Below are 12,913 nucleotides of genomic sequence, written 5' to 3'. Positions count from 1 at the left end.
CCTCAAGTCCAAAAATAAAAAGAGTGCACCACAGCTGAAGCAGGTGTACAAGCAGGTAAAGTATTTATTCGAGTAAGCACTTTCATGTCTCGATGGACGCTTCTTCAGACTTCAATACAAATCCACTCAAGAAATGCATCTTATATATACAAGAAATAAAACCTATTAATCATTTAAGCAATTAACCAATGCCTCAAAAATCACTTAAAGAAATATTGACATATTCATAGTATAATCAAACTATTATTTCATGAAAAAAATGGTTATAAGAAGGGAAAGTTAATATAGCTTGTGTGGACATCAAAAGTGAAAGTCTGAATTTCATACAAAACATATCATAAAATTTATAAAATTCATTACATACATAAGAGTACATATCTCAATGCTTCAAGGGCCTATCAGTCAAAAATGGTCTTAACACTACCTTGTTATTGAGACCAAACCCCTTGTCTGCCTGCATTCTGATTATCCACCAATTTCCCTCTGTTCTGATTCTTAAAATTCTAAATGGTGAATGAGATATAATTATTGCATATATTTTATATATTTTATACTATATTTTTTAATAGTATATGCATATTATGGTAAACACATATTATATTAATTTGGTTTTAAGCAAGTTTGATTATACTATGTATATGTCAATATTTCTTTAAGGGATTTTTTGAGGCATTGGTTAATTGCTTAATTGGTTTTATTTTTTGTATATATAAGATGCATTTCTTGAGTGGTTTTGTATTGAAGTCTGAAGAAGCGTCCATCAAGATGTGAAAGCGCTTACTCGAATAAATACTTTACCTGCTTGTACATCTGCTTCAGCTGTGGTGCTCTCTCTCTCTCTCTCTCTCTCTCCCTATTTTTGGACTCTGAGATACTGCAGAACTGCCAACATTTAATACTGGCAAGTATCCTAGACTCAAGCAGCTCAGTCTAAAGAACTCCCAAACTCTGTTCCTCTTGGCAGGATAATGCCCAGACTTTGGTGCAGCTGGGAGATTTGCTTTTCTCAGTCTGTTCCTCTGCTCTGGGCTGTCTACACCAAACACTCTGGCACCACTTTTGGGGTACAGCTCATCCGCAAAGGAACAGAATGAGCCAGTGGGTACTCAACTCTGGAAATACGAGTCTCCTATACGATGGTAGAAAAGGGGGCTTGATACTCCTTAACAAGCTAAACAGAGACACACACTAACATACACTGTAGACACACACTAACATACACTGTAGACACACACTCCCAGTCTGAAAGAAACATTTCCCCAGTGACTCATGAAGTATGAACCATTCACACCATAGGATTTAGGACTTTATTTAATGCCATTCTTATCTTCAAAATCCTATTCACAGGATGCAAAGTATCAGTAATAGAAACTGATGTCAATTTTAATTGCAAAGATAAACATGAGGCTGCATAAATTATATTACACCCACACAAATGTAGTGTCACTGCTCAATAAATTAAAAAATAAATAAATTACATAAAATCAACCATAACACTGCTCAAGCACTCTATTACCAATATTAAGAAGTGACTGAATTTGGAATAAATAACAAAGACATACAGAAAACATTTTTAGCGGCTGTTAAGCAACATTATACGGACTGGCCCATTAACAACTCTTAAAATGCAAATCACATTCTGAATAGCTAATTACAGAACATGATTGGAGATCAAGAAAAGCAAATACATTATTTTCTTTAATAAGATGCGACTCACAGGTAAGGAATATGGTTATACAACTGGGAATGCCCTGATGTGGCACAATGGCTTCTGGAACATGCCACAGTCCATTAATGGACACCATTATTACCATCATTCAGTCTTCTTACTTGCACTTCACAAGGGACATTTAGTGCCTTATACTGATAACAACCTCTCTTTCACTTTGTGTTGAAACATGTAACAAATATGTCCAAATAACTGTGAGGACAGGTGGTACCACTGAATTCTCAGAACGGATTCTCCAGTCCCCGTTCCACTCGTATACATGCAGTACAATCACACGTAGCATTCAGTCTACTAAAGAATGGCTAATTTTGCAGTAACCACACTGTAGGTGAGGAAAAAAGTATAAAATAATTTTGCAGTCTTTGTCTTAAATGTGCTTTTGAAAAAATATTCAAATATATAAATATATAATATCTTATAGTTATCTTTATAAAAGTACAATATTCACAAGTCCCATAAGGCAGTGCTGCTGTTGCTTCTGTCTTGAAGATACATGTCACTTCACTTCTTCTGTATCAGTTTCTTAACTACCTTCTTTAATCTCTGCCTAGTCACAAGAAGCAGGAGGCACTTCCTTGTCCACTGGTCTTTGCATCCAGCCATGTAGGAGCAGACTTTTATCTTCCTTTTTCCGGCTAACAGCAGCCTTGAAGATTTAAGTCTTGTTCAAGTATTTTCAGATTGTCACCAGACACATTGTCTTTTGCCCCAAGTACAAACACTACTGTCCCACTTACACTGTGTACACACCCATGGAGCATGCTTGTTCTTTCAGTCCCAGAATGCTATACGCTATTCTTTTCTGATGTCCTGGAAGACGTACACCAACATTTTTTATATCTCTGAAAAAGAAGTAAAAAATCATATGGATCAATTCCAATTTACTATACATCTTTCAACATTCTTGTCTTATGAGTTTAACTCTTGGCATGTTTCAGCTGCAGCTGTGTCAATGCATTTTGTGAGACCTTAGCAACGTGAGTTGACATCACCATATCATACAAAAATGATCTGGTCAAACATATATTACAAGGAACTGCCCTAAACTTCATTCCATCTGAAGAAATGCAAACAGCTATGTTTGGGTGAAAAACAAGTCACTACTTGAAAAATGATCGAGGGTCACAAGGCATTTGGAGTTCTTGTTAAGAGAAGGAAGAGTTGCACAGTTAATTTACAGAATGAGTTATGGGCAGTGCTACCCTGTTCCACTGTTGCTGAAGACAAGATAACTGTATATAAAAATAAACAGCCTTAAATAAAGCACAGCAGGGTTGGCTGTTATCAAGGTTCTTAACACTGACATATTTGGCTTTGCCATGTGCCTTAGCTGAACTACTGCAGTCACACTCCAGCCCTTTTCATGGAAGCACCTAATTCACTTGCTTTGTGGAAACTCTGTGTAAGATTTCAAGTGTGTATCCTAGTCTTATACAATTAAATTCCATTAAAATGCACTCTGAACTGAAATCTATTCTCCCTACCAGATAATATTTTAAAAACAAACTTTCAGAAGAATCAAACATAATTTCAAAGGAAAACAATACACTTATCCAGGAGTGCCAAGAAAGAATACAGATCTACCAACTGTGACTTCCATAAAAGCTTTATAACCCAACACAAAGCATTACTACTACAAAACATGAAGCGGTAAGAAGTGTTAATGTTGCTTGCCTGAATACAGATACTAGTTTCTAGAATGAATGCCTGACCGTTAGTCTTTCTCCAACCTGACTGTCAGTCTTTCTGCTCTACTTAGGATGGAGGGGGAGCAAAAGCCTATTCTGGTACATTCAATGGGAGAAAGGCAGAAACAATTGTGGACCAGTGTACAGAACATGCACACAAGAGCATTCGGACTTATCAGTATGTCTTATAATATGGTAGAAACCACAGACCACCAAAAACACGTAAACGCAGGGAAAACATTTGAACTCTGCACAGAAGGTACTCCTGCTGGAAACCAAACCAAAAACCAACTGCTATTGGGAAATAATGCTAGCCACGGTGTTAACATGCTGCACTAACCACCTATCAACCCTAAGCAGCTAAGGTATCTTATCTGTACAGTGCATACCCTTTACAAGGCATGTCAGACTTCAAGCACTGAAAGATAACCCCACTCTGTTACTTGCAGCAAGCTGGGTTACATGCTCTCTGTGTTTTGCTTACCCCTCACCTCAAGTTCAAGACAATCAAGTAATAGGTCATAACTACTGAAAAGTAAGCAAACTTAAAACAAAAGAAAAAAAACTATAAATCACATGCTAGGATGGCTGAAGGATGTAGGCAACTGCTTAATTTTTACTTTTTTTCCTTCGAAAAGTCAAGTTTACATACATAAGCCTCTCAAGTAAGGCTACACAGCAGTGCATTTACTGCCCGGCTTGTTCTCATGCACCTTTTGGAAGGGTCATACCACTAGGCACTGGTGTATCACATTACCATTCCATGGTATATGTCCAAGGTGCTGCCAAGCTACAATGAAAGGACAAAGGGTTTGCTAGGCTATCAACTCATTGTTAAAATAATTACAATATCTCTTACAGACCATGTTCAAATTCCCCAGTGTCATGTATTTGCATTCGAGTCATAGCATATAAAAGGTGTGTAACAGCTTTGATGTACTGTGAATCTAATGCTCAAGATCTTTATACAGGTGTTAAAGATGGTAAAATGTCTATGTTTTGACATACTGCAACAAAAGCCTACTGACTACTCATTTTTTAATCTGGAAAAAATTTCCCTATACTAATGATGAAGACAGAGATCATGTTTGTGTCTCATGAAGAGATCAAATTTAATCTTCTCCAAGCATCTAAGTCAAGTGCAATCCTAAGACAGTACAGACATCTTTCTTTGGGTAAAGGCTGCAATAATGAAAAGCTCAGATATAAACATGAACTGCTAAAAGTGTGCAGTAAGAACTGTGACTTTCTTTACATCATATAAACTAGCTAATATATACTTCAGTTCCTTATTTTGTGTGCGTATGCGTTTCTCATTTTATGATTCAAGTAGTAAAGCAAAATTACCATTAGAGTGTCCCTATGTAAGGATTTTAGCATCCTCCAATCCATCAGTTACAATTTTCTCATCTATTAACTGGGCTAATGAACTAATCCATCACAGACCAGTTTAGCTACTGGACACAACAAATCAATGTTTATTGTAGGTCCTGCACTGTTGGTATAATCTGCATCTGAACTAAGCACACACACACACACACACACACACACACACACACACACACACACACACACACACACACACACACACACACACACACACAAACTTACTCTGTTGTCATCTGTAGCACTTTTTCAACTGCAGTGTAGCCAGCGGACATGAAGTTCTCAGTGTACTGACTCATCTTGATAGACTCAAGCCATTCAGGCACGGATCGAAATGGCATGCCATCTACACCACTAGTGCTAGGTAGCCGGATGGAAACCCTGTAAGAGATATATAGCATCATTCAATACTTAAAACGAACTCTAAGCAGTAAGTATAAAAAACAAGAAAGCCCAAGCCTAATACGCCACTTTATATGGTAGAAGAGGTTACACATTCTCCAGCAGACAACTGGCTATTCCAAACAAACATATTAAGGACTCATTCCAAGGCCAGTATGCACTACAACCACTCGGCAACATACCAACATTTTTTTTTTCGCTCCCTGCCTTATCTTGTCAGCTGAAGGAGTGAAATCCCATTACAGGAATCAGAACTAATATAAAGCACTTTATTTACTTAACTTTTGGATAACTGTAAAATGAAGTAGTAAAATATGCATTACTTTTACTTTACATAATAGTCTATTATCTTTTGCATAACAGCCTGGTTTCATGGCTATCAACAAGGGTCTGCAGACCCACCACAAATACATATTTCTTAATGTGTTATTTTCTAAGTGGCACTACCAAAATGTTAGAGAGGGGCAATAAAAAACTACTGCCTATATGCATGTAAACATGGAGGAGTATCCTTGTTTGTATCCGTCCCCCAATGGTGGAGACCTGGATTCAAAAGCCAGATGTTAGCGTTACTGAAATTCTCTCTCTTTTTCCCTCCCTCATTTCTCATATCTGAAGCAGCACCTTCTTTCTTTTGAAGGAGAGTCTAGCAATGCAAATGGAAACCCAAGAAAAGGTGGTTAGCAGCTCAACATGCAGAAAAGCATTAGGGAATAGCTAGCATCGTATTCTAACAATTCAGCCAACAGAGAACATTCCCAGCAAAAATTCTGCACTGCTTCATATGTGGGTTCTTACTCCATAACTACATCAAGCAAGCAAGGGTGGTTTGTAATTAAAACCCCATGAAAAAGCAATGCAGCTGACACCAAATTATACAAAGGGGAGAAAAAAGGTGCTTACTTTTATCTGCAACTCCCATCGCCCCAACATAGCCCCTTATGCCTTTCAGTTTTCTCAGCCATATCTTGAGGTGCATTTGGGATTGCTACTGTTCATCTGTAAATTCCGGTGTTTAACCAATAGCCAAGTATATTAAAATGCATCAGCCGTTTTGTTTTTTTTTTCTACTTCTGAGTGACAATGTAGATTCTCCATGCCTTTTTAAAAGGGAGACTAGCAGATAACTAAAATTACTCATGATGTGCACGGTAGTCATTATGGGTTAACATTTCCAATATTCTGAAAAACGCAGATTCAGGAAAGAGAAAAATCAGTCATTACAAGCACACCTAGTTAGATCTCTCAGATATTCACTTTTGATGTCTACACAAGCTATAATAAACTTTCCCTTCTTGTAACCATTTTCTTTATCATTACGGTTTGCTTAAGAGCACAGAATGGAGAGAAGCCTACCACACTTTTCCAATTATTTTACTGCAGTCCTAATTTTACATTTACATCAATACTGTACTGCTCTGGAGCAGCCAGACCTATACAGACGAAAACAATCTGTATCCATTGGTGATGACACCCCTACCTCAGCACCCTATGGTCCCCCTAGATCTTTCCTTAAAAAGGAAGTACAAAATGTTTTTGCAAAAAATACTATTATTTTTACAAAACCCATCATGGCACAATTAGAAAAGAAAACCATGAATTTTGTACTACGCATCCTATGGTGAGAAGCAACAATGTTGGCTAATACAGGCCCAACAAAGTCAAGTCATACAATGGTTTCAATACATGTTGTTTTGCTGCCCTCCAGCAACTTATTTCCTGGCCTCCTTCGAATTTCAATGCAGAAAATGTATTCCTGAATACATTGATGGTCCAACTCGCATCAATCCACTTCACATCAAAGCACTGCTGAATGCTCTCACACTAGGTGAGTTGGCGGTACAGTAAAGGCAATTAAGTCTACTGCGGTGGTGGTGCTGCGGTAGCGTTGTCCCGTTCGATTCTCAGCTAGAGAGTCTTCTGTGTGGAGGCATATATGAATGGGGCGTGCCTTCGTTGAAGGTTGTGCGTCAGGGCTGGTAATCCAGTAAGTAAAAATCCACTACCAATCATTAGCGGACCAGAGTTCCGCTGTGGTGACCCCTAACCAGGAAAAGCCAAAAGACACAAACAAAAGCTCTAAGTCACACATATCCTGTAGGTACTACTCTAACTGTTAGTCCAGCACTGAAAATGGCAGCTGACATGTTAGTTAACAAAAAAATGCAACAAATCCATGATGTAGGAGAACAGGCAGAATAAGTAGGTTCCATGGTTTAAATCTGCAGGCAAATTATTTTCTTTCCTTGTTTGTTTTACATAAAGCTGGGCACTGCCCAAATTTTTAAATCTGATCACATCTGTATACAAAAACAAAATCTTCCTACAGACCTGCAGATAAAGTGGAAGCTTTCTAGTATTTCTGGTACTTGGCAACAAAGTACACCGTTTTTTTGTTCTGTAAAATAGACGGCAGTTGCACTTTGTATGGGTCATATAACTTTGTGGTCTGGCAGTCTACCAATGGATGAAATATGCCGGGGCTATTAATTGTGTAACGCACATTACATGTGGATAGATGAAAGTCTGATATTTATATTTATAAAGTGAAATAAATGCAAAAGCTCCAAATTACATGGAAAACGTGACAGGCCATTCATGGCACACCTGGTCTACGTTTTGTGACTGTGGCAAAGTGAACAGACATTAAAGACGACCAAAAAAGCCTTGCAAACAGTTTCAAAGTAAAGGGAGTTTGCCATGGAAATAAAGATATTTGTTTACGCACATCTAGCCGAGTGTGAACTTACTACAGAATAAGGTACATCAATAATTGTTTTCTCCTCCATTGTAAGGCCACATATGTATGCTTGGGGTCACTACTTGGTGTGATATGGGATATTTTACATAGTCATGCATTCTTCTCATCCAAAAACAGATGTTAGGATGGAATATATTCCACCAAACTCAATTTAAAGGTGTATTAAGCCAAAAAAACAGCAGGCACAAACAGCAAGTCCAGTCTTTATGGAAGCTGTTCACATTTTTTGGGGGGACCACTGACATAAACTGAAGATAAAACAGAATGTGGAATAGTGATATGACAGCTGAAGGAGTCCTCTCAGGGAATAATCTTAATGTTAGGTCTTTCCACGCCTAGCTACAACTGTTTTAATTCTAAAACTATATCTGCTGCAATTTCACATATTTCTGCAAATATGCCAAGAACAGCTGCAGTTACAGCAGTCAAAAGGTGATTGGAAAATGATTTCTTCTAAAGCCACCAACTATTCTGGTTCTATGCACGTATGTTCCTTGGTCTAATTTTATTTTTGTTTCTCCGATGGTAGGTAGCGTACAATGAGCACAGCCAGAGGTATCTTTTCAGAGGGGCCCCATAAGAAAAATCTGTAAAGTTATGTAAGGGCAACAAATAAAACAACAAAAAATACAAAGTCAAGCAATCACTTGAAACACACAAGCAAAAAAAAAAAAAATAAAAAATAAAAAAACATGCACACAAATGAAGGAACAAAGAAGGGGGAGGGTAAAAATATTCATCAAAAATACAAATCAAATGAATTTGCTTCATGTTTTGCAATATAGAGTTATCTGGAAAATGGAACCGAGAAGTTGGGTGAACATTCTGGCATTAGAAAGAAAAGATTAAGAGCAGGCTGAGGGATGATGTAATTGTATGATAACAGAAAGCATACGGGCATACTAGGCACAGAATAAATAAGCTGAGAAACATTCAGCTCAGGTGAGACACAAAGTTGGGGGGTGAAATCAAAAGCTTATGGCAAAAAAGAACAAAAAGGATAGGTGGTGAAGTTGAATGACACGTTACACTACTCAATAACAAAAATCAGGGGAAGTGGACGGCAAGTGGCAAATGGTGGAGAAAACAAAGGTGCTCCTCTGGACAAGGAATGGTTAGCTACAAAGAGACTGCTGTCCTTACAGCTCCAGTGCATCACAAACAAAGGCATAAAGATTTGAAAACAGAAAGGCATGCAGTGGGTGCTTGTAAGTACCCCAAATGTCTATTAGCCTGCCCATAGCAGTTCTCTCATTGCTGCCTAGGTAAGCTGACAATTACCACAATGTAGACATTCCATAATAAGCAAGCAAAGCAATACTGGAAACAGAGACACTCCCACAGGATTACAACGTTTCATCTGCACAGGTGATCTCTCGTACATTTTAATGCTATTCTAATGTAACTTATAAAGAATACCACTTACCGTGGGTCAACATCAGCAATTGGCTTTAGTGACTCAGGACTACTGATTAGCTTATCAATGATGCTAACAATGTCAGCAAATTTGGGTCTGTTCATTCTTTCCTGTTGCCAGCAGCGCTGCATAAGCTGGAAGATTGCAGATGGACAATCCATGGGAGCTGGAAGTCGGAAACCTTCATTTATTGCTTTCATTACCTGTGGAAAAGGTAAAAGTATAAGATGCTTTGTGCTAAGGACACACACACACACACACACACACAAAACACACACACAAAACACACACACAAAACACAAACACACACAAAACACAAACACACACAAAACACAAACACACACAAAACACAAACACACACAAAACACAAACACACACAAAACACAAACACACTTTGTTCTTTATTAACAGAACTACTATACTGCCAGTACCTAAGAAATTAGGAGGTTGGGGGACGTGAACAACTACTGCAAATCAATTCAGTGACAAATTAATAGTACTTTGAAAGGTACCTACTTAAACTATTCCCCGTCCCACAAAATATGGACTGAGGACCATGGCTTACAAAATAACCTAGAAACATTTGCAGTAGACAGGAAATGCTGCATCCATGTTTGACAAAATTAAAAACAATGCATTACTGTAATTCCACGTAAATTCTAATGGAGGAATAAACTGACCATTAGCATGACTCCACTGACATTTTACAGCCATGATATCTGAATTTTATTATTTTAACCAGACAAGTGGCATAGGAACCCAGATCAGTTATACATTATGGACACAAATAATGAACATCCAAAATGGGAATGAGATGGGAAGACTAAATACTGGCTCATCCAACCAATAGGTGGCGGTACAGTCTCACTTCTCAGTGGCTACCCACCGGCAACCGGGTGAAATGGGAATGACCTTAGCCTTACACTGTACTGTAGCTGGAAAAGTGTATAAGCATACATTTGGGACCATTACTGAAGGACCACTAGTGTTATTGTGCACCCAGGCCACCAAGAACAGTGGTATGTTTGCCATCATTAGCACAACGGAATTGTGTGGTACAGTGAAAAATTTCCCGGTCTCACAAAAACTAGTGGATTTGAATCATAACTATTCCTCCAGGGTTTGGGAGCAGCCACAAACCAGTGTGCAAACCAAACTTGTGAGTCGGAAAGAACGTTTATGAAGCTTACAAATGATGGCCAGACCACTACTGGGTCAAACATTGATTTAAATTTAGACATACCAAGATAAAGCATAACTGAATATAGCAGGAATACCTTCCTCCCACTAAAAGGTTTGCAATATAATAAACAACTGGTCTTTGATACAATGGCAGTTCATCAGAGCATAAAATCACAACTTCAGAGTCAGTTTTAGCCTCTCAAAGAATGTTGGAATTGTTTACACAGTCTTTACACATGTCACATCACTAAACATGTACTACACTGGTAACTGGCACTGCATTTTTAAATCTGTGCTCCTGTAACAAGGCTATTTACGTTAAACACTAGGAAAATCTGACAACTGATAATACTGAATTATTATTGAAATACTCAATGTAACGTGTTCCTAAAAAGTAGGGATTTGTACTCTACATTTACTGGCTGGGGAAAATAGTTATGAATGTTCTACAAATGATCCAGTTACAGAACCGTGGAAAAAGTGTTATGGAAAAACGGGAAGCTTTTGCAGACTAACCCTTCCATCCCATGACCCATCATTTAATACAGCTTAATGCTTAACCATACGTGTACACAAGCACAGCTTAATGCTTAACCATACGTGTACACAAGCACACAGACAGATAAGACCTTACTAGAAATAACTGCAGTCCCCACAAAAGACTTTTTTAAAGTGCAGCATTATATTAATGTCCAAATGGAGTTTTACTCCGATGCCTGAAATGATGTACAGTTAACAGTAAACAAGGTCAGCATGGGTGGTGACCTGTATTCATCAGCCATTCCATTAAATGGCTTCTACCCTGTTTTGTGCTAACTTTGCAGGATAAACTCAGAACTCTCTGTAACCTTGAATCAACAAGGGAAAGGAAAACTGAATATGAATAATGTTCACCAGGTGGAGTTGCACCCATACACCAGGTAAGCCGTCCCCATAGTCGGACCTTAAAACAGAAAACCCTTTTACGCTCTGGTGAGCATAGTGAACAGTGGGCACAAATGCAAATCAAAATGAGGAATGAGACAATGTTATCACATCACTCATCAGGAAGGCTGGCACTAACCGAATAAACAGACAAGTTACATCAAACATTAAACGCCAAACTGAAAAAGCAACTACAAGGCAGGTTTAAAGTACTGTGGTTTCTAATGTTTTTTCTGTGATGTCTCTTTAATGGACCTGTCTTTGTTTCATAGGGTGGGGTAGATGGGGGGGGGGGGGCAGAGGGAGAGAGAATGGCATTTAGTAACGAGGGGTACAACCACTTCTGAGCTTAGAAAAACATAAGATTAAAGATTACCAAAGCAAAAAATGGTACCTGCTTAAAAAGATCAAAGTAGCACATGGAAGTAATACAACATTATAACCAAAGTCTGTAGTTTCATTCTGTGAATGGGATGGCAGGCTCCTGTCTACAGTGAACTTCAATCCCTGTTATGCAGAACATGCGCCCTCTGCTCTTCATCAAATGAACTGTGCACATTATGAAGGAAACAGTAAGGACTACACTTCAGTTGTACACTAATCTGCTTAACTGAGGCCTTAATACAAGTATGTGCATGCATGTAATTTGTTAGTCTCCAACAGCTTAGGCAGCCTAAGAATTCTGAAAAACAGCAATAAATATAACTTAACTTAATCTTTTTACCTTTGGTTAATTACTTTATATTATTACAAAGTCTAATATGCATCCACCGTCAAGGATACCAAGCCCTTCTGCTGAAATAACCCTTTATAGTCAAAAGTAAGGACAACCCCTTCTAGTAAAGTATTAAAATATGAAGGTCATCTGATGATCCCTCTGTACTCAGAAAAAGGCAGCCATACTAAAAGATACAACATTCTGACAAATTAGAGTCACTAATGGGATAAAAGTTTCATTTAGGAACGCTGAAAAGAAGACATGGAAAAAAAGCTTCTGTTTTATGACATGAAGATTATAATTTCCAGTTCAGCATGGTGGTGTACATCACTAGACTGAATGACTGGATGGACTGCTGAGTTGCAATGTCTGCTTCAGATTTTACTGTACAAAGAAATATGAAATGGAATACTTCAAACAATTCAGTAACCCTACAATGACACAGTAAGTGACTTTAGAACAGGAAATAAGCAAAAATTGCATCAATTACTAAAAAAAGCATCCATTATGCTTAGTTTAAATCACGGCACCAATGCTAACCAAAGTTTCTATTTCAATATTCTTATACGCATGTTAATCTGTGCAGCCTTTAAAGCTTATATAATCAATTTCTAAATGAACTAACACCATGCTCCCTGAGTTTACTTCACTGGCACAGTCCAGAAATCCTCAACTTGTAAGGGTTATCTGCAGCTAAAGTACAAAG

General features: G+C 38.0%; 1 protein-coding gene across 1 annotated transcript in view; it reads right to left on the bottom strand.

Moving 5' to 3' along the window:
- Nucleotides 1–1,293: 1,293 nt before the first annotated feature.
- Nucleotides 1,294–12,913, bottom strand: part of EPHA2 (EPH receptor A2) — an 82,289-nt gene continuing 70,669 nt past the window's right edge. The window contains exons 15-17 of the mRNA XM_044061847.1: nucleotides 9,393–9,586; nucleotides 5,029–5,184; nucleotides 1,294–2,571 (exon numbers count right to left, since the gene is read on the bottom strand). Of these exons, the coding sequence (XP_043917782.1) occupies nucleotides 2,463–2,571; nucleotides 5,029–5,184; nucleotides 9,393–9,586 (459 nt within the window). The 3' untranslated portion in view covers nucleotides 1,294–2,462. The remainder of the gene's footprint in view (nucleotides 2,572–5,028; nucleotides 5,185–9,392; nucleotides 9,587–12,913) is intronic.

This window comes from Protopterus annectens, chromosome 2.part0 (assembly GCF_019279795.1).
Source record: "Protopterus annectens isolate FY-2018-M chromosome 2.part0, PAN1.0, whole genome shotgun sequence".
Lineage (NCBI taxonomy): Eukaryota > Metazoa > Chordata > Ceratodontiformes > Protopteridae > Protopterus > Protopterus annectens.
The sequence above is the reverse complement of the archived record's forward strand: the minus strand, read 5'-3'. Positions and strand labels throughout refer to the sequence as shown.